The sequence below is a fragment of the Pongo pygmaeus genome, chromosome 2 (assembly GCF_028885625.2).
Source record: "Pongo pygmaeus isolate AG05252 chromosome 2, NHGRI_mPonPyg2-v2.0_pri, whole genome shotgun sequence".
Taxonomy (NCBI): domain Eukaryota; kingdom Metazoa; phylum Chordata; class Mammalia; order Primates; family Hominidae; genus Pongo; species Pongo pygmaeus.
Genome location: NC_085930.1, coordinates 33,155,960 through 33,179,556, shown reverse-complemented (window position 1 = coordinate 33,179,556; position 23,597 = coordinate 33,155,960). Strand labels below are relative to the sequence as shown.

Below are 23,597 nucleotides of genomic sequence, written 5' to 3'. Positions count from 1 at the left end.
CGATAAGCAACTTCAGCAAAGTCTCAGGATACAAAATCAATGGGCAAAAATCACAAGCACTCCTACACACCAACAATAGACAAGCAGGGAACAAAATCATGAGTGAACTCCCACCACAATTTCTACAAAGAGAATAAAATACCTAGGAATACAGCTAACAAGGGATGTGAAGAACCTCTTCCAGGAGAACAACAAACCACTGCTCAAGGAAATAAGAGAGGACACAAACAAATGGATAAACATTCCATCTTCATGGATAGGAAGAATCAATATTGTGAAAATGGCCATACTGCCAAGAGCAATTCATAGATTCAATGCTATTCCCATCAAACTACCATTGACATTCTTCACAGAATTAGAAAAAACTACTTTAAATTTCACATGGAACCAAAAACGAGCCTGTATAGTGAAGACAATCCTAAGCAAAAAGAACAAAGCTGGAGGCATCATGCTACCTGACTTCAAACTATACTACAAGGCTACAATAACCAAAACAGCATGGTACTGGTGCCAAAACAGATATATAGACCAATGGAACAGAACAGAGACCTCAGAAATAACACCACACATCTACAACCATCTGATCTTCAACAACCTGGACAAAAACAAGCAATAGGGAAAGGATTCCCTATTTAATAAATAGTGCTGGGAAAGCTGGCTAGCCATATGCAGAAAACTGAAACTGGACCCCTTCCTGACACCTTATACAAAAATTAACTCAAGACGGATTAAAGACTTTAATGTAAAACTCAAAATGATAAAAACCCTAGAAGAAAACCTAGGCAATACCATTCAGGACATAGGCATGTGCAAAGACTTCATGATGAAAACACCAAAAGCAATTGCAACAAAAGCCAAAATTGACAAATGGGATCTAATTAAACTAAAGAGCTTCTGCACAGCAAAATAAACTATTATCAGAATGAACAGGCAACCTACAGAATGGGAGAAATTTTTTGCAATCTCTTCATTGCAAAGGTCTAATATACAGAATCTACAAGGAACTTAAACAAATTTACAAGAAAAAAAACAAACGATCCTATCAAAAAGTGGGCAGAGGATATGAACAGACACTTCTCAAAAGAAGACATTTACACAGCCAACAAACGTATGAAAACAAGCTCAACTTCACACTGATCATTAGAGAAATGCAAATCAAAACCACAAAGAGATAACATCTCACACCACTCAGAATGGTGATTATTAAAGAGTTAAGAAACAATATATGCTGGCAAGGCTGTGGAGAAATAGGAACGCTTTTACACTGTTGGTGGGAGTGTAAATTAGTTCAACCATTCTGGAAGACAGTGTGGCAATTCCTCAAGGATCTAGTACCAGAAATACCATTTGACCCACTAATCCCATTACTGGATATATACTCATCATTCTACTGTAAAGACACATGCACCCGTATGTTTATTGCAGCACTATTTACAATAGCAAAGACATGGAACCAACCCAAATGTCCATCAATGATAGACTGGATAAAGAAAATTTTGTACATATACACCATGGAATACTATGCAGCCATAAAAAGGAATGAGATACTGTCCATTGCAGGGACATGGATGAAGCTGGAAGACATCATTCTCAGCAAACTAACACAGGAACAGAAAACCAAACACTGCATGTTCTCACTCATAAGTGGCAGTTGAACAATGAGAGCACATGAACACAGGAAGGGGAACAACACACACTGGGGCCTGTTGGGGATTAGGGGGCAAGGGGAGGGAGAGCATTAAGACAAATAGCTAATGCATGTGGGGCTTAAAACCTACGTGATAAGTTGATAGGTGCAGCAAACCAGCAGCACATACGTATACCTGTGTAACAAACCTACAAGTTCTGCACTTGTATCTTGCAACTTAAAGTAAAATAAAATTTTTTTAAAAGATTGGAAAAAAGAACAGATTTAGAAGGCTCACATTACTGAGGGTATGACTTAAATAAAGCCATGGCAATCAAGACAGGATGGAATCAGCATAAAGGTAGACAAATACATCAATGAAGTAGAACAAAAGGTTAGAAATAGATAAAACATATATGGTCCATTATCTTTTTAAAGACGTACCAAGGCAATTTAATTGAGAAGGGAAAGTTTTTTCAACAAACGGTACTAGACTAACTGAATAAACAAATCACCCTCAAAACTCAATCTGAGGTGGACTAAAATCAGTCCTAAAATCAGAAAGCTAAAACTAAAATGCTTCTCAAAGAAAACATAGGAGAATACATTTGCAACTTGGGGCAAAAGATTTTTTTTTAACCGACCCAAAAGCACTAAGAATAAAAGAAAAAAATTGATAATTAGCTTTAGTCAAATTAAAAACTCATCAAGGCACTGTTAAGAAGGTAAAAATAGGCCAGATACGGTGGCTCCTGCCTGTAATCCCAGCATTTTGGGAGTCCAGGATGGCGGATTATCCGAGGTCAGGAGTTTGAGACCAGCCTGGCCAACCTGGTAAAACCCTGTCTCTACTAAAAAAAAAAATACAAAAATTTTCTGGGCATGGTGACGCATGCCTGTAGTCCCAGCTGAGGCAGGAGGATGGCTTGAACCTGGGAGGCAGAGGTTGCAGTGAGCCAAGATTATACCACTGCACTCCAGCCTGGGCAACAGAGTGAGACTCCATCTCAAAAAAAAGGAAAAAAAAAAAAGAAGATAAAAATGGAAGCCACAAACTGGGAGAAAATATTTGCAGTACATATATCTGACAAAAGAATTGTATCCAAAAGTGTAAATTAGAGTTGTAAATCTAATTGTAGATTAGAATTGCAATTTGTAAATTGTGAAGAATACACATTAATAATAAGAACCCAAGCAGCCCACTTTTTTTAAGTGGGCAAAAGACTGGAACAGACACTTAACCAAAGAAAATATATGGATGGGCAATAAACATGTGAAAAGACTCAGCATCTTAGTCGTCAGAGAAATACAAATTAAAGCCACAGTTAAATATCATTTCACACCCCGCTAGAATAGACAAATAGATTAATAGAATAGAATAGAGACTCCATAAATAGACCCATGCAAATATAGTCAACTGCTCCTCAACAAAGAAGCAAGGGAAATTCAATGGAGAGAGGATAGTCTTTTCAACAAATGTTGTGGAAACAACTGGACAACCATAAACAACAAAAAAAAAGAATATATAGACTTACATCTTTCACAAAAACTATCTCAAATGAATCATAGATCTAACATAAAATGCAAAACTATAAAACTCTAGTACAGGGGTCCCCAGCCCCAGGTACCAGTCCATGGTCTGTAAGGAACCAGGCCACGTAGCAGGAGGTGAGCCATGGGTGAGTGAGTGTTATCTCCTAAGCAGGAGCTTCGCCTCCTGTCAGATCAGCAGCATTAGATTATCATAGGAGCACGAACCATGACATGAACTATGCATGCAAGAGATGTAGGTTGCATGCTCCTTATGAGAATCTAATACCCAATGATCTGAAGTGGAACAGTTTCATCTCGAAACCACTGGTGAATGAACACTGGCTTCAGCTTTAGGTCACCAGCAGTATTAGCTGCTAACAAGAGAACCTGTCCTTTGAAGTTTGGAGCCAAATGTTGACTTCTCCTCTCTAGCTGTGAAAGTCCTAGATGGCATCTTCTTTCTATAGAAGGCTGTTTTATACACTGAAAATCTGTTGTTTAGTGTAGTCGTCTTCATCAATTATCTTATCTATATCTTCTGAAAAACTTGCTGCAGCTTCTACCTCAGCACTTGCTGCTTTCCTTTGCACTTTTATGTTATGGAGATGGCTTCTTTCATTAAACTTCGTAAACCAATCTCTGCTAGATTCCAACTTTTCCTTTGCAGCTTTCTCAACTCTCTCAGCCTCCATAGAATTGAAACAAATTAGAGCCTTGTTCTGGATTAGGCTTTAGCTTAAGGGAATGTTGTAGCTAGTTTGATCTTCCATCCAGACCACTCAAATTTTCTCCATATCAGCAAATAGACTCTTCTATTTTCTTACCATTTTTGTGTTCACTGGAGTAGCATTTTAATTTCCTTGAATAACTTTTCCTTTGCAATCACAATTTGGCTAACTGTTTGGCACAACATGCTAGCTTTCTGCTTTTCTCAGCTTTCACATGCCTTTCTCGCTAAACTTAATCATTTCTAGCTTTTGATTCCAAGTGAGACACATGCAACTCTTCCTTTCCCTCAAACACTTAGAGGCCATTGTGGGATTATTAATTGGCCTAATTTCAATGATGTTGTGTCTTGGGGAATAGAGAGGCCTGAGAAGTGTATGAGAGTTGAGGGATTTGCCAGTCTGTAGTGCAGTCAGAACACATACAACAATTATTGATTATGTTTGCCATCTTACATGGACGTGGTTCACGGCACCCAAAAACAATTGCAATCGTAACATCAAAGATTATGATCACAGATCACTATAACGGAAATAATAATAATGAAAAAGTTTGACATATTGTGAGAATTACCAAAACGTGACTGACACAGAGACATGAAGCGAGCGCATGCTGTTGGAAAAATGGGACCAGCAGACCTGCTTGACACAGAGTTGCCACAAAACCTCCAGTTGTAAAAAGAAAAAAAACACAATATCTATGATGTGCAATAAAGTGAAGCGCAATAAAACAAGGTGTGTCTGTATTGCATTTTCTTTCTTCTGGGTTCAATTTCTTGCTTTTTGATGTATATGATTTAATAATTCTTTCAGCCAGGGTCTGTGAGTGACAGATTCTCCAGTGTTTATCTGAAAATGCTTCTATTTTTCTCTCACTGTTGATTGTCAATTTGATAAGGTAGGAATTCTGGGTTGACAACACTTTGAAAATATTATTTTTCTAATTGAATGCCCTTTATTTCCTTCTCCTGCCTGATTGTCCTGGCCAGAACTTCCAACACTATGTTGAATAGGAGTGGTGAGAGAGGGCAGCCCTGTCTTGTGCCAGTTTTCAAAGGGAATGCTTCCAGTTTTTGCCCATTCAGTATGATATTGGCTGTGGGTTTGTCATAGATAGCTCTTATTATTTTGAGATACGTCCGATCAATACCTAATATATTGAGAGTTTTTAGCATGAAGCGTTGTTGAATTTTGTCAAAAGCCTTTTCTGCATCTATTGAGATAATCATATGGTTTTTGTCATTTGTTCTGTTTATAAGCTGGATTACGTTTATTGATTTGCGTATGTTGAACCAGCCTTGCATCCCAGGGATGAAGCCCACTTGATCATGGTGGATAAGCTTTTTGATGTGCTACTGGATTCAGTTTGCCAGTATTTTATTGAGGATTTTTGCATCGATGTTCATCAGGGATATTGGTCTAAAATTCTCTTTTTTGGTTGTGTCTCTGCCAGGCTTTGGTACCAGGATAATGCTGGCCTCATAAAATGAGTTAGGGAGGATTCCCTCTTTTTCTATTGATTGGAATAGTTTCAGAAGGAATGGTACCAGCTCCTCCTTGTACCTCTGGTAGAATTCGGTTGTGAATCCATCTGGTCCTGGACTTTTTTTGGTTGGTAAGCTATTAATTATTGCCTCAATTTCAGAGCCTGTTATTGGTTTATTCAGGGATTCAACTTCTTCCCGGTTTAGTCTTGGGAGAGTGTATGTGTCAAGGAATTTATCCATTTCCTCTACATTTTCTAGTTTATTTGCGTAGAGGTGTTTATAGTATTCTCTGACGGTAGTTTGTATTTCTGTGGGATCGGTGGTGATATCCCCTTTATCATTTTTTATTGCGTCTATTTGATTCTTTTCTCTTTTTTTCTTTATTAGTCTTGCTAGCGGTCTATCAATTTTGTTGATCCTTTCAAAAAACCAGCTCCTGGATTCATTGATTTTTTGAAGGGTTTTTTGTGTCTCTGTTTCCTTCAGTTCTGCTCTGATCTTAGTTATTTCTTGCCTTCTGCTAGCTTTTGAATGTGTTTGCTCTCGCTTCTCTAGTTCTTTTAATTGTGATGTTAAGGTGTCAATTTTAGATCTTTCCTGCTTTCTATTGTGGGCATTTAGTGCTATAAATTTCCCTGTACACACTGCTTTGAATGTGTCCCAGAGATTCTGGTATGTTGTGTCTTTGTTCTGGTTGGTTTCAAAGAATATCTTTATTTCTGCCTTCATTTCATTATGTACCCAGTAGTCATTCAGGAGCAGGTTGTTGAGTTTCCACGTAGTTGAGCAGTTTCGAGTGAGTTTCTTAACCCTGAGTTCTAGTTTGATTACACTGTGGTCTGAGAGACAGTTTGTTATAATTTCTGTTCTTTTACATTTGCTGAAGAGTGCTTTACTATGACATGATTGTATATCTAGAAAACCCCACCGTCTCAGCCCAAAATCTCCTTAAGCTGATAGGCAATGTCAGCAAAGTCTCAGGATACAAAATCAATGTACAAAAATCACAAGCATTCTTATCCACCAATAACAGACAAACAGAGAGCCAAATCATGAGTGAACTCCCATTCACAATTGCTTCAAAGAGAATAAAATACCTAGGAATCCAACTTACAAGGGAGGTGAAGGACCTCTTCAAGGAGAACTACAAACCACTGCTCAATGAAATAAAAGAGGATACAAACAAATAGAAGAACATTCCATGCTCATGGGTAGGAAGACTCAATATCGTGAAAACGGCCATACTGCCCAAGGTAATTTATAGATTCAATGCCATCCCCATCAAGCTACCAATGACTTTCTTCATAGAACTGGAAAAAACTACTTTAAAGTTCATATGCAACCAAAAAAGAGCCCGCATTGCCAAGTCACTCCTAAGCCAAAAGAACTAAGCTGGAGGTATCACGCTACCTGACTTCAAACTATACTACAAGGCTACAGTAACCAAAACAGCATGGTACTGGTACCAAAACAGAGATATAGACCAATGGAACAGAACAAAGACCTCAGAAATAACACCACACATCTACAACCATCTGATCTTTGACAAACCTGACAAAAACCAGAAATGGGGAATTGATTCCCTATTTAATAAATGGTGCTGGGAAAACTGGCTAGCCATACATAGAAAGCTGAAACTGGATCCCTTCCTTACACCTTATACAAAAATTAATTCAAGATGGATTAAAGACTTACATGTTAGACCTAAAACCATAAAAACCCTAGAAGAAAACCTAGGCAATACCATTCAGGACATAGGCATGGGCAAGGACTTCATGTCTAAAACACCAAAAGCAATGGCAACAAAAGCCAAAATTGACAAATGGGATCTCATTAAACTAAAGAGCTTCTGCACAGCAAAAGAAACTACCATCAGAGTGAACAGGCAACCTACACAATGGGAGAAAATTTTTGCAATCTACTCATCTAACCAAGGGCTAATATCCAGAATCTACAATGAACTTAAACAAATTTACAAGAAAAAAACAAACAACCCCATCAAAAAGTGGGCAAAGGATATGAACAGATATTTCTCAAAAGAAGACATTTATGCAGCCAAAAGACACATGAAAAAATGCTCATCATCACTGGCCATCAGAGAAATGCAAATCAAAACCACAATGAGATACCATCTCACACCAGTTAGAATGGCGATCATTAAAAAGTCAGGAAACAACAGGTGCTGGAGAGGATGTGGAGAAATAGGAACACTTTTACACTGTTGGTGGGACTGTAAACTAGTTCAACCATTGTGGAAGTCAGTGTGGTGATTCCTCAGGGATCTAGAACTAGAAATATTTGACCCAGCCATCCCATTACTGGATATATACCCAAAGGATTATAAATCATGCTGCTATAAAGACACATGAATGTATGCTTATTGTGACACTATTCACAATAGCAAAGACTTGGAACCAAGCCAAATGTCCAACAATGATAGACTGGATTAAGAAGATGTGGCACATATACACCATGGAATACTACGCAGCCATAAAAAATGGTGAGTTCATGTCCATTGTAGGGACATGGATGAAGCTGGAAACCATCATTCTCAGCAAACTATCACAAGGACAAAAAACCAAGAAGCGCATGTTCTCACTCATAGGTGGGAATTGAACAATGAGAACACATGGACAGAAGAAGGGGAACATCACACACCAGGGCCTGTTGTGGGGTGGGAGGAGGGGGAAGGGATAGCATTAGGAGATATACCTAATGTTAAATGACGAGTTAATGGGTGCAGCACACCAACATGGCACATGTATACATATGTAACTAACCTGCACGTTGTGCATATGTACCCTAATACTTATATAATGAAAAATAAAAATAAAAAAATAAAGAAAATATTATTTTCCAATTTTTATTTATTTTGGGGGACTCTTTTTTCTATAACCATCTTTTAAATTTTCTTTATCTGATGTTCTGCAATTTTACCATGATGTGGTTTGCTTTTGCTTTTCCTACTTGAAAAGTCATTCTTCAATCGAGAAAACTTTTTAGTTATTACTTCTTTAAGAGTTGCTTCTCCCATATTTTCTATTCTCTTCTGAAATATCTCGTAGACCCTGTTGGACTTTAGCCTTCTATACATCAATTTTTTTAATCTCATTATTGTTAACATCTCTTTACATTACTATGTTGAATTACAGTTTCCTAGCTTTCTTTTCCATTCCCTAGTTTTCTCTGTAATTATTAGGGTGTGGAGGGGGACTTTATTTGTTTGTTTTGTAGAGACAGGATCTCCCTCTGTCACCCAGGTTGGAGTGCAGAGGTGTAATCATAGCTCACTATAGCCTCCATCTCCTGGGCTCCAGGGATCCTTCTGCCATAGTCTCCCGAATAGCTGAGACTACAGGCAGGTGCCACCACACCTGGCTATTTTTTAAATAATATTTTGTGTTTTGCAGAGATGAGGTCTTGCTACGTTGCCAAGGTTGCTCTCAAACTCTTGGCTTCAAGTGACACTCCAGCCTGACCCCCCACATGCTGGGAATACAGGCATGAATCACCATGCTCAGCACCTTAATGATTTCTAACCTCCTTTTAAATCACTCGTTAATTTTTTTTATCATTACCATATTTTCCATTTTAAAAGTATTATTTGGTTCTTTTTCAAATTCTCCTATTCTTTTTAAAATACTGTATTTTTCCTTTTTAATTTTTCTCCTGTATTTTAAAGGTTTAATCTTGTTAAACATATTTTATATTCTCTTTCAGATTGTTTTGTTATATCCAATTCTGGGAGGGTTAATCCTTTTGATGACGTCTGATGTCTCTCCAGCATCCTGGTTCGCATGTAATTTTGCATTGTAAACTCATCTTTATCTTATTTATTATTCTTCCATGAGACTTTTATGGGTCTTGTTTGTGGAAATATTTCTACAGGAAAATTTCTTGATTACTTCTTTTACAATCCTGGGGCACCGTCAGTAGTAGTCTTGAACTAGTATTAGGATTATTTTTGGAGATTTCAATACTGTATACGTAGGACAGATTTAGATTGTAAAGCCTGGGATTTCAATTACTGGTAGTGACTTTTATTTCCTTACTTATGGCTCTGAACAGATGATAGTGTTATTTAATGCTTCTTTGGGCTAGTGAGTAAAATTTTTCTAATCTTCTTTTCTTGGTTGATCCTACTCCTTAAGGCTTAGGTATTTTGCTGGTGGCTCAGGTCCAGCTCCCTTGCTTCACACAGCATAGAAATCATGCCTCCTGTCCCCCCGAATGCACTGAAATTGCACCAGTGCTTGCTCCCCCTCATAGTATTGACTTTACTCTTTATTTCTGCCACTTGTGATTTTTCTTCAAGAAAGAAAGCCTGCTTGCATATTTGAATTATTGTCATATTTTATTTATAACTTCTATGTTTGTAAACAAGAAGGAGATCCATCCATGTCTACTCCTTCTGTCCTTTTGCTGTAAGTCAAGAGTCATTTCTTAAAGTTAAGGAGTAATTTGCCAATTTTTAGAACAAGGGTCTTGGTCCATATCTTCAAATCCTAGCACAATGCTGTTGAATAGAAGGTACTCAACAAACATTTGCTGACTGGCTTCTTTGCCAATTGCATCTTGGTTGAGGATATCTAGTCCAAGTTGAACTAACAACTCCTCTGTCACAATCACCTGTTTAACAACTTGTGCTATGCACTTCAAGACTCTAGCCTCTGAAATACCTAAATTACCCACAAAATACAGCAAAAATAGTACTGGTATCTTTAAGACTGTATTTTTACCTAAAGAAAGTCAGACTCAGAAAGATTAAGTGGCTTGTTCATATCATATAACCAGTTTTAGAATTATGATCTTGAAAAAAAGTGACATTAGTTATTCATCAACCCAACCCCTTCATTCTACATAAAGGCTGAGTGATTAGTTCCAGATCAGTAATTAATTGGTAGCAGAGCAGGTGCTAGACTCAGATCTCCTTGTAACTGATCAAGTGCTTCTGCTCCTTCCTCACAGTGCCTGCCTTTACCATTGATTGCAACAGGCAGCATCAGCTTCCTTTTATCTGAGGCGCCATATTTTGGAATATATTTAATAGCAATATTTTTCTTTTTTAACACCAGTATGATAATAATAATTTTCCTATATTCTTTTAAATTGTACAAAGTAGTATTTCTAGAATTACTAGCCCTATTTTCAATGCTTTTACTACACATTTTCAATGCTTTTAATACACATCTTGGAAGTTTAAATACAGAACATATACAACACATACATGCTGCTTGAGAAAGTAGCATAAAATAATATTAAAGATTCCAAATAAAAAATATTAATTTCTTCTCCTAGAAAAAATTAGAGTCTGTTTTGGAAAGTTTGATTTTAATAAGTAGGGAAATAAAAACGTATTTCCTTAGTCTAAGAAATTTCATCTGCAGATCCTTTCTAGTGCCTAGCTTAGTCTTTTGGGGTTTAAAATCCAGGCATCTCTCATTTGTCCTAATTTGAAATAGTTTGGTGACAAACTCATCAAAGTTAACTCTTAAATGAGAGGACAATGTTTGGGAAAGTTTATTCTGGTTGTAAAGATAAAAACCCTGAAAGATTTGTACAAATAAAATACATATAGTCTTTATTTAAGGTAAAATTTGTCCAGTATTAACTACCTGGTTAAATATTTCAATAAACTGGTTAAATAATTTTTCCTTTTTTAATTCTTATTATACTTTGGTATGCATGGCTAAATATTTTAATAAACATTTTTCCTGATGGTACAGTGTAGCATAAGTATTGAAAGGCAAATGCAGGAAGATGTGCCAGTTCTTAGAACTGTTTCTGTTTCTGTTTTGAGCTAGTCCATTGAACTTAATGATTAAACCTATTGTAAAATTTTGGATTGATAATTTGAGTCTCAATCCAAAGGTCCAAACTAGGTCAATGGTATCTATTCAAGGTATAAACCAGGGAGTGGAGAAAACTATGCTCTGCACTGAATTATCTAAAAATACCTAGAGGATAGCAGCCAACAATTATTGAGTACTTACAATGTCCTAGACATCATCTTAAACTTTTTAATGTATTGACTCATTTAAGCCTCATGGGTTTACTACTATGCACATAATAGGTAGGAAAACTGAGACTCAAAAATGTTGAATAATTTGCTCAAAGTTACTAATTTCCTCAAAGCTAGTGAGGGGCATTATTGGGATCTAAACTCAGGCAGTTTGGCCCCAGAGTTTTCTTTCTCCTACTGTTGTACATTTTCCCCTATACTCTCACGTGTCCATTTTAACCACTATATTCCATGTTAGATCATCAACATTTGTGTCATCAAAGAACAACAAGTGGTGGAGATATCCAGAATTTCGAGTAAAAATATCTAATACCTTGAAATCCAGGAATAATCCACTAAGCCAAGATTCTAGCCCGTTAGTTCAAGAAAGTAACTTTTAAAATGGAATCAACACTTTAAACATCACTGATTCTGATGTTAAAATAATCCATGCCCCTCAGCCAATTACATAGCCAAACTGGAATAAATTTATTTAAAAAATCCCTTCCCTTTAATAGACTTTTTTTTTTAATTTAGGGGGTGGTTATGTGAGGAAGCAAGAAGGAAGACCGGTTAAGGAGCAGAAGAAAGATTTACAACACCAGGATTAAGACAAAAGAACACTATAGCTGCCTAAAACCAACTTTCTCCCTCCAGAAAACACTACTCTGGACTCTTTTTTTTTTTAAACCCCCAAATGCAAATATCCTCCAGGAACATTCACATGAGTTAGATTTATTGAGTTTGCCTCTGAAAGCAGTACTGTAATTGAGTGAAATTAAAGCCAAGTATCTATGGTCAGATTATTTTTTGACAAACAATAAACTCTCATTGACCTTTCACAACAACCTGTATTTTCCACAGCGTAAGAATTATCAGGCCAGGTGCGGTGGCTCACGCCTGTAATCCCAGCACTTTGGGAGGTCGAGGCGGGCAGATCACTTGAGGTCAGGCGTTTGAGACCAGCGTGGTCAGCATGGTGATACCACATCTCTACTAAAAATACAAAAATTAGCCAAGCGTGGTGGTGGGTGCCTGTAGTCCCAGCTACTCGGGAGGCTGAGGCAGGAGAATCGCTTGAACTCAGAAGGCAGAGGTTGCAGTGAGCCGAGATATGCCACCACAGTCCAGCCTGGAGACAGAACGAGACTCCATCTCAAAACAAAAATAAAACAACAACAACAACAAAAATTATCAATGCTATGAAGTCAGACCTTGGGGTTTGGGAATATTTCAACGTCCTGAAATATTGCAGGACTGAAGAACAGGTGTATTCTGTGATAGAGAATGAAGGTTAGAATATCTGGAGATAAGCGAGGATAAAGAAAAAAACAGTCCTGGTGGCAAAGAGCAGGAAATTCTATGAACCAGGAGAGGTGTAGAATATGGTCAAATAAGGCACTACTGATGTGTTTTGAGGTTCAGATACTCTCCCTTTGAGAGGAGTTAAAGAAAACATTTTCTACCATTATGATTGTGGACATCTATCTATGATTATATCAGGCTTAGCACAAGTTGGATAACGCCAATGGGAAGAAATATAACAAAGCTTAATTATGTTTCCATTTTACTTTCATCATCAAGAGTGAAGGGGCCCAAAAGCTATACTGCTTCTTGTGTTTTTCTATGCAGAATGCCCAATGTGAAAAGGGTGGAGTTCTGGCAAAACTGAGATTTGCTCTAAGTTTTTAGCATAGTACCTAGAACATAGTAAGAATTTTTAAAACTATAGGTATTATAATAATTAAATGCATAAATAGCATAAATATTGTTGTACATCAGTGTTTACTGCCAAATCAGAGTAACTTCTTTCTGAAATTTACTCAGAGCCGAATTTGAAATTTTTTTTATTTTTCACAATGAGGCCATTACTTTTTCAAGAAAAATAAAAGTGAGAGAGACTTAATTTTTATGTCCTCTTAATTTATATATGTTACTCCAGCCTGGAGTAATTATTCAAAATAAATTTTGAATGCAATAAAATTAATTTATGCAAAATTTTGTGTGTTTATATTTTCCCTACTAAGACATTTATAGCTTTCATCAGTTTCTCAGAGATATGTGTGACCTCTCTCCCCCTTAAAAAAAAATGTAAAAACAATTTATGTCTAAACCTGAATAAAGGACCCCAAGCAAGAATATTCAACAATTACATAGGATGGGATGGGATAGGATAAAAAAAAATGGAGTAGAGTGGAGTGGAGTGAAGTGAAAAGAAACAGAATTTACTAACTCAAACGCATTCTCAATAAAATGTACAAGGCAAAATAGTTACAGCAAATGGTGCCAGTCTTCCACTCTTTTTTTTTTAATGACAGTGAGAACCCTCTCCTCTTCCATTGGGTTTACCCCAAAGCTAAGAGATATCCCTTATATAAACAGCCAATTGAAAAATGCTGCTCAGAACAAGAGAAAAGTTTGTCTTTTTGAGGAGCTGGTATGCCTCTACTGTTAGACATGGGATCTTTATTACTTATTATGCCTCCTTTTGTATCTTAGTACTCAGAAACTTCAGGAATATATTTTGTATTTATTTTAAGCAACTCCCCCCAAGTCTTGAACTTTCATGATTTCTGTCCCCCATCCTGCACTCTTTCTCATGTTGTTTTTGTACTTTGGTCCTTGTTTTTAATGGTTTTGCTATAACTGTGTCCTTTATAAGTCACCATAAATTTCCCTTTAAAAATAGATGTCACTTACATAAATGAAAAAAGGAAGGGAGGGAAGGAAGGAAGGAAGGAGGAAGGAAGGAAGGAGGAAGGAAGGAAAGAAGGAAAGAAAGAAGGAAAGATAGAAGGAAAGAAAGAAAGAAGGAAGGAAGGAAAAACAAACAAAACTTCGTGAAGTATGCCCTTTAAATGAGGTCTTATAAATTTGGCAGCCTTAATGGGATAAAATCCATAGTTCATAATTTTTTAACCTGAATGAAACTATTTTACAACCTTAAACAAACAAACAAAAACACATTTGCTCCAAGTTTAAATTTTACTATTTTTGTTCTGGTAAATTTTCTCATTCTATTTCTCTAAATACTATTGATACAGTATTCTCTAAATACTGGTTAGGGCGGTGGGGTAGGGGGAGGACAGATCCATCCCCAGCTACCACTCCATCAGCAGCCAGTATGTCAGATCCCTCTGTTGGTCTTCAACAGTGGATCTTTGCAGCCATGCTCCATGCTCCTGCTAGCTCGCCAACCTTCTGTCCTCCCCAGTTACCTGCTCAGAGGGCATACTGCCTCTCCTGCTGCCTTTCCCGATCGGCATTATTTACCCTTATTTATTGTTTCATTAGAAGCTTTCTCTGATTTTCACGAAAGGGAGTATGTAGCCCATCCAACATTGAATTCCTTTATGGAGAAGCTCTACAGCCCAAGGGATCCAGCATTAGGATCATTGAAATTTTGCGTTCTGAGTTCCAGCAGGCTTGTCTTTAACATCATTGTTTTACTCACTACTTCCCCTCCCAGGTCCTCCTTTTCCAGGCCAGCTCTGGCACACAGCGGGGGACTAACAAATGTTTGTTGAATAATCAGGAAAGTCATTTAAAAATGGTTTTTAAATTTTTGATTAGATTCCTACATCTGGAAAGTGGGAAATTTGTGTGCAAACCATGAGATCATTTCACTTAAACCTTAGTGATGAGTTTCTTTAACTTCTCTCTTAAAATGAAATTCCATTCTGTGTATGTTTGATTGTATGTGTGTTATGCACGTGTGTGTATGTGTTTGATGCATGTGTGTGTCCTTGTTCATAACGATTTACCCTTTCCTGAATTTAGCCAAACAGACCTAAACGTGTGTTACTAATTGTTTTAATTATTACTCTTCTACCACTTCAGTCTGGAATTAAAAGAGCATAAAGAGGCCAATTCAGTTACGTCACTCTTCCTCCTGCCCACTCACACCCACACCTATTCATTTCTATTCAACCATCTGCTAGGCTTAACTGACTTGGTCTTTTATATCCCATAAATGGCACCTTGGTGGAATGCCTCAGACTGGACAAGGTACCTCCCAGTACTTGTGCATCGGGTGGCAGGGACAGAGGTCCCATGCCTTCTCTTACTCTGAGTTAAACATAGCAGGACAACATTACCTCTTTGGATCCTGATCACAATCCTCCAGATGCCCAGTCCCAAAATGATGCCAGTCAGTAGTCCACACACAACAGCCACCAGCACCCTAAGGTTCCAGGCACGGCAGGAAGCCATGGTGAAGCCAAACCACAAATCCAATCCTGGGTGAGAAACAACTAGCTTCTTTTCTTCTTGAGCTAAAAAGTTTAATCAGAAACTATTCTAAAACAGAAAAACAAGTCCTCCCCTCAGTGATCTGTCAGACAGATGTCTTTATATTTTAGGACTTTTGAGGCTAATCCAGTAGGATGCAGTTTGAATCTCCTAATAAAAGGTGCCTACTCTGCTTTCAATTTCCTCATCCTTCACTGAAGGAGAACGTGAAAAAAGTGATTAGAGTTATGGGAATAGGGAGATAACTCAGGGCAATAAAGAAGAAGGGGAGGGACTAGCCACAAGGGTCAAAGAGTGAATGCCCAGACAAGCCACAGAGTGAAGGAAGGGAACAAAATAGAAGAAACCAAAGAGGAAATCACAAAGGCAGTGGATGCCAGTAGTCACCTATGGCTCAGCTTCCTATGTTTTTGTCTTGGGAGGATATGCAGAGATAGACTGGCAGGTGTTTCAGACCACACAAAACACTCTCTCGGGGAAATGAACTAGGTTGTCAGTAAGAGGATAAATGGCAATCACCACACATGATTTTTAGCGCTTGCATTTCTTTAAGGAGCCTACATTTTGACAGATGCAGTTGGTGAGTGTGCATACTGGCACAGGGTGGGTCTTGAAAAGCACTAAAGCCCAGCGTGATAACCCATTTGCTATGGGCTGAATTGTGTCCCCTCCAAAATTCATATGTTGGAGTCCTAACCTTCAGTACCTCAGAATGAGGCCTTATATGGAGATGTGGTTACTGCAGAGGTGATCAAGTTAAAATGAGGTTGTTAGGTTGGTCACTAATCAATATGGCTGGTGTCCTCATAAGAAGAGGAAATCTGAACACAGACATGAATACAGAAAGATGATCTGAAGAGACAGAGAGAGAAGACGGCCATCTACAAGTCAAAGAGAGAGTCCTCAGAAGGAACTGGCTCTGCTGACACCTTGACTTTAGACTTCTAGCCACCCAAACTGTCAGACAATAAATTTATGTTGTTCAAGCCACCCAGTTTGTGGTACTTTATTAGAGCAGCCCTGGGAAACTAATACATCATCAGAGTAACTACAAACTGGTGTCTCTCTATAGATGCAGCTCTGACCCTCTCCTGCCCAGGCTCCCATGTTCTCCTTCCCTACCTTCTACCCTTACATGGAAGAACAGATACAAGAACATTCACCTCCTCAATCACAGTTTTGTTCTGGTAGAGAGAACAGATGCTCTGGTCTTCTCTGGACACTCCCTTGCTTCATCAAATCCATATTGAATGCCTTTAATGTGTTTGAATTGGTGCAAGACATGAACAGGGTCCTCAAATAACTCATAATTTCTCAGGGGTGAGATACCTAGATACAGCCACCTATAAGGCAAGTCATAACTGCTAAAATAAAAGATCATCGAATTTAACTATTATGGAGTGCAGGTGCTCCTTGACTTACAATAAGATTACATCCCAATAAATCCACCTTAAGTTAAAAAATATCTTAAGTCAAAATGCATTAAATATACACCTAACCTGCTGAACATCCTAGCTTAGGCTAGCCTACCTTAAATGTGCCCAAAACACATACAATAGCATAAAATTGGGAAAAATTATCTATCGCAAAGCCTATTTTATAATAAAGTGTCGAATATCCCATGTGATTTATTGAATACCGTAGTGAAAGTGAAAAACAGAATGGTTATATGGGTACCCCAAACATGGTTTCTTCTGAATGCGTATTGCTTTTGCACCATGGTGAAGCTGAAAAATCAGAAGTCAAAAAAACCATCATAAATTGGAAACCTATGTACTAGCCCATTACTACCTACATACCAGCCCATTAATTCCTTCAGGAAGTACTAAGCAAGGCTTTACCAAAAAAGGCTTTACACTTAAACTGACCTTTAGTTAACCCCCGAACACTATGGGGGTTTCCAATTCTCTGTGACATTCACTTTATAAATGTTTTGCTATAAACATAAGGCCCTAATTTTACCCCTCCCAAGAATTTCAGAAAAACAAATTGAGGTAGCACAAAATGGAAGAACTTAGAAGTACTGCTGCAGAAGTACAACACAAATGAATGCAAACCCATTACCTCATTTACTGGGAATAGATTTTTAAAAATCTGTTTCTGATATGTCTGCATACATATGCACAGAAGATGTCTGCAAAGGTACATGAAAAAATTCCTCTTGGGAATCTAAGGAATCTGAGGTAGGAGAGAGTTTTTTAATTTTATATCCCTTTTATGGTTCGAGGTTTTAGCCTTGTGTATTCTTTCTATTATTATAAATAAATATATATAACTTTTTCAATAATAAAACAACGGTATTCAATAAATAATAAATCTAAGAAAAGGAATTAACACCTATCATATGTGTAGTGTATACCAAGGATGGTGCTGTATACTTTACACATGTTTATCTCATTCACTCTGTGTAAAAGTCCCAGGTAACATAACGTGTTTGCCCTTTGTATGAATGAGGAAATGAGACTGAAACTGGTATTATTCTACACAGGAGCTTTATGGTTAAGTACATTTGGATGACGCCAGGTTACACAAAGTTACACAGTTTTTCTCCACTCTAGCATTTCTTAGAGACTTCACAATGCTCACGTCCATAGTGAACTGCTAGAGAAGACATGTATGCAAGTATGTTCTCGATGTTATTTGAACTCAGAATCCTCTTCTCAAGAAGGATCTCTCAGAGGCAGGGTTCTTCAACATATGCTTTAGAAACACGGCCCTGTGTGGTCATCTGCAGAATGGTCTTAGTTGAACAGTGTGACTGAAGGAAGGGATCCTGGGTCTCAAGTTCGCCATCTGGTGATGGTGTTTTTCTCTTGTAGGGTTCTGAATCTTTTGAAGGGATTATAGTCCAGTGACTAGAAAACTAACTTTGATGGTGATCACACATCCTCTCTTCCACAGTTGGTGGAAGTCCTGGAGTCCTGGGATGCTGTAATGACTGCTTCTTTTTAGGGCTTCCATGTCCTTAGCCACATGACAAGGTTTATAAGGCTTGCCATCTATCCAGCTAGAAACTCCAGAAATTCATGGAATTGAAGAAATTCCTAGGCACAGAAATTAAGATGTTGACCTTTATGTAAAGGCATTAATTACTACTGATAAGAGACAAATGTGTAAAGGGTCACCAGTATTTACACATACATGCAACACACACATATCAAGATGACAAAGAAGAAAAGGAAAAGAGTTAAACAGGAAATAATTCATTTATTCTTTCATTCTACTCAATGCAGACATTGTGCTAGGCACTGAGGATAAAGTAGTGAACAAAAGACAAGATCCCTGTCTTCACCCAACTTACGCTCAGGGAGAACTGGATTTGTACTGATGCTGTGACTAATTTCCTGTGTGACTCTGGGCAAACCATGGGGCTTCCATTTCTTTATATTTTAAACAACCCAGTTGACGCCTTCCCTTCCTGAACATTTCAGTTCTGAAGTCATTAGCTGAGGAAGAGCAAGGCAGGTGTCTGTGGTAGGGGTAGAGAGGGGCAGTGGCCCAGAGTAGGTGTCAGAGTCCCAGTGTGGTAAAGAAAGCATTGATAGGCCAGAGCAGTGGCTCACACCTGTAATCCCGGCACTTTGGGAGGCCAAGGTGGGTGGATCACCTGAGGTCAGGAGTTCAAGACCACCCTGGCCAACGTGGTGAAACCCCATCTCTACTAAAAATACAAAAATTAGCTGGGTGTGGTGGCACATGCCTGTAATCCCAGCTACTCAGGAGGCTGAGGCAGGAGAATTGCTTAAACCCAGGAGGCGGAGGTTGCAGTGAGCCGAGATCGTGCCATTACACTCCAACCTGGCAACAGAGAGAGACTCCGTCTCAAAAAAAAAAAAAGAAAGAAAGCATTGATAAGAGGGAGACCTAGCATGAGATGCCAGAGCCCAGGCAGGATAAAGAAGGCATCAATAGGATGAGGGCGGGGGAGGGGAAGGTGACCTGTCATGGAGAGACAGAGCCCAACCAAGCAGGGCAGGAGAGCACACTGGGTGGAAAATCAAACCCAGAACAGGGAGAGGAGGGTGGCCTTCAGGGACCAAAAGTGGTCAGGAGGGCATCTAGGCAGGCCAGCAATGCAGTGTAGGAAGCCCGAGCCCAAGCTGAGTGGGGAGGGTGTCCACACAGAGTGGCCACCTGGAACAGGGAGTCAGAGCCCAGACACAGAGCAAAGGGGGTCCCCACATGGATGGGCAGTGGTGGTGGAGCTCAGAGATTGGCTACAAAGAGGATGACGGATCAAACAGGAAAGGACAGGAGGATGCCGGGAGCCAAGTTTCTCCTTCAGAGCTCTGGCTCTGACTTCCCATGCTGTGTTGCCCACCTGTATAGATGAGAAGGGGAAGGACATTACAAACATGGCAGGGGAGAAAATCTGAGTTCCATGAGAATTTCAAAACAGGTCATCAGAAATAAAGAGAAAGAAAAGCTACGTGGTGTTAATTCTGAAGGAAGCAATACCTCCAGGAAAGACGGCTGTCAGACAAATGCATGAATGAAGTCAGGAACTTCTCATGCAAAGGAGGAAAACGGTTATGACGAATACAACAAAGTCAAGTCTTTCAAAGGAAGGGATGTGATATTATTTCTTATTTCCAATACTTGAAGTAAATAATTGTTATTGTGCCTTTAGCATAAAAACCTATAGTGTTGCGTTGGAACTGAATGTACCACATGAATCATAATATATATATGTATATATATGTGTATATATATGTGTATATATATGTATATATGTATATATGTGTATATATGTATATATGTGTATATATGTATATATGTGTATATATGTATATATGTGTATATGTGTATATGTGTATATATGTGTATATGTGTGTATATATGTGTATATATGTGTATATGTATACACACACAAAGAAAAAGAATATTTTATATATTTTAAATATATCTAATAATATATAATATATAAACAATATTTAAATAAATGTAGACACAAAAATGTGTTTATATAAACACACATGTATATTTGTACAAGTTTTTGATATATATCACATATTTACATACACGTATTCTCTAGCTCTGGCCTGGAAGTAGTGACACCCCGTTAACAATGAGCACACCCAAAACCCAGAACTTGATTTATAAATACAAGTTTCCACTAAGAGTAACATGGCTCCTTGGAAAATGGCTAATTCCCGGACTGCAGCAGAGAAAGTCTTAGGTGAGCCAGAAATATCTTGTGCAGAAAGCAAGATACAATGAGTGTATATCAAATGGACACACAGAATCCAGCTTGAAAAGATTCCCCATTATCAAATGGTGGACAATTTCAGCATCAAAATAAATAATGCTTAAAAGTAAACATTATTATAAATAATAGGTTTTTATAATAAATAACATTATTTTATTACATTATACATAAGTCCTAAAAATAATAAATAATACATATAACAGATTATAATCCATTAAACAAAATAAGAAAACTAATGAATCTGAAATCCCGGGGTGGCACCCAGCAATCTGCGTTTTAACAAGTCCTCCAAGTGAGTTGATGTCTGCTGAAGTTTGGTAACCACTACTCTGGGGTAATTCTCCCAAAAGAAGTAAATCAAGTTTATACCAAAGTAGCAAATGTCAAGAGATTAAATGGCATTTTGTTCAATAGGTCATTTCTTTGTTAGTTTATAGGAATACTCCTGGCCTTAAAGATAGCCAGATTTTCAGAAAAGCCTGCTAAAATTCATCAAGAGCCTATATCTCTGTTGTCTGTACAACCACTCTTTTTTGTTTCATTTTATTCACTTATTCGCTTTAGCAGGTTTTTAATGAGCTTGTACTGGAAGGGTCAAGAGGCTCAGAAATCCCCTTTATTTCCCTACAACCTGCACTGTGACCCCACTGGAAAGTTAAGAACATAGAAACCTGCTTATCATACCTCCTGCAGCATTGATGAAGGCTAGTCTCAACTTCCCCATCTCAGAACGGAGCCTCTGAGTGTCTCCACTTGGGAAACCACCAGTGCCCTTTGCTGCCCCTTCATTGTTGAAAGCTCTGAGCTACTAATAACAGAGAAACCTCAAACTCATCCTTTAGTACACCTATACAATAAAGCACCCTCCGTTTCCACCTAGAAGTTAAGGGAGGGCAGGGAGAAAGGGATCCAAAAAGCTTTTCCAGGCCGAAAGGAAGTCACCGGCTCACTCACCTTTCTTTGCATCTTCTCACTTTTTTCTATAGCTCTTTTTTTTTTTTTTTAACCTTTTTCTTTTTAACAGTTTTTATTTGAAAAATGTGAAAAAAGGAGAAAATGAAAGTAATAATCACTTACAACTTCCCCACATTTTTAGTTATGATCTCTCCATCATCACCACCACCAAAATCTAGTTACTGTTATTAACAATTTAGTGCATGTTCTAGGCTATTGTTGTTCTCAATTTCTTCTTCCCCTGCACTTCTCTCACACATGCATACACACACACACATGCACACACACAAACTCATATATATTTTTACTTAAAAAATAGAATTATGCTAATCATACTGTACTCCTATTTTCTTTTTTCACCTAAAAATAGCTTATAGACCTATTTCAAAGTCAGTACATACAGATATTATCTCATTCTCTTTAAATTTGGGGTTTTGCATTTAGCTTTTGGATCTGACTGAAATTTCTTTCTTTGTACGGTGTGAGACAGGGATCTAACACTGATTTTTCAAAATGAATTGCCAGTCATCAATTAACTATCCCTACTGATTTAAAATACTGCTGTTAAAAGGCTGCCTTTATCATGAAATGAATTTCCATATTAATTTGAATATTTATCCTGTTTAATGGAACTATTTGTTTATTTCTGTGACAATTATTGTTTAATTTACATAATTTATAATGTATTTTGATATCTACTTATGTATTTCTGTGTAATGACAATTTTAATTTCCATTTTATTTTTTTTTTTTTTTTTTTTTTTTATATAGCTCTATAGCTCTTTGTTCTTAGGAACTTCCTACTCTCCCCAGAGCCAGGTGTTCCAGATAGGATCTTCGGGGCTGATTGCTTCCCGGAGGCATCATTTTGTGCAAAGTAACTCATTTAACACTAGTGGAAGTTTATTGTCCATGAAACTAAAATATGTGCCCATGGGAGATGCTGGACTCTGATTCATGTAACCCTGAATGAAGCTTTCTGTGCTCCAGAAGGTGAAAGAAAAGGAACTCCCAAAAGTCTTTTTTAGTTTTAAATTTACTTCTTCATTTTGCTCTAGAGAACCTCAGTCCCTCTGTTTATCTCTGCAGGTTTGTTTCCTTTATCTTTCTTTTTCTCTTTCTCATCTTTTGTTTCTTCCATTTTCCATCTCCAGAGTCTGAGCTGATTGGCAGAGGTGTATAGTAAAGATTAAAAGAGCAGAGAAACAGCCATGGTTAGGTTGAGAGGCACAGTGTAGGAAATAGTTTGATTTTCTTCTTTTCACTCTAGAAAGCCCAATTCAAGTGAAAGACAAACCCCAAATTTGTATTAACTAAGCAAGAGAATCATCTGAGAAATAGTCTCGTATAAACACTAGTCCTAAAAATAGTAGTAGGAAGTCATAAGCTGATCTGAGGCAAGAAGGGTTGAAATTTGCAATGTCCTGTGTGAAATAGCACTATCCTTTATATGTTGACAAGATAATGTTCTGAATCCTAATTCTTTCCATTTAGTAAAGCATAATTATTTAATGAAATGGTCAGTGTAAGTTATTTATTGCTATACAACAGGTCACCTCAAAACTTAGGGATTTAAGATACAACCACCATTCATTTGCTCATGAGCATGCAATTTGGACAGGACTCTGCAGAGATAGCTTTGTTCCTCATGTTTATTTAGCTGAGTAATCTGGAAGCTTAGCTGGAGCTGGAGACTCCAAGTTGGCCTTTCTCACCTGTCTGGGTCTTAGCTAGTTGATTAGAAAGGCTAAGTCAGCTGGACCTGTCTTTACCTCATAGTCTTTTCTCCTCTAGGGCCTCTTTCTTCCTGA

General features: G+C 37.8%; 1 protein-coding gene across 1 annotated transcript in view; it reads right to left on the bottom strand.

The window, feature by feature from the left end:
* Positions 1–15,841, bottom strand: part of ADGRG7 (adhesion G protein-coupled receptor G7) — an 83,810-nt gene extending 67,969 nt beyond the window's left edge. The window contains exon 1 of the mRNA XM_054479872.1: positions 15,471–15,841. Within this exon, the coding sequence (XP_054335847.1) occupies positions 15,471–15,585 (115 nt within the window). The 5' untranslated portion in view covers positions 15,586–15,841. The remainder of the gene's footprint in view (positions 1–15,470) is intronic.
* Between the last annotated feature and the right edge of the window lie 7,756 nt (positions 15,842–23,597).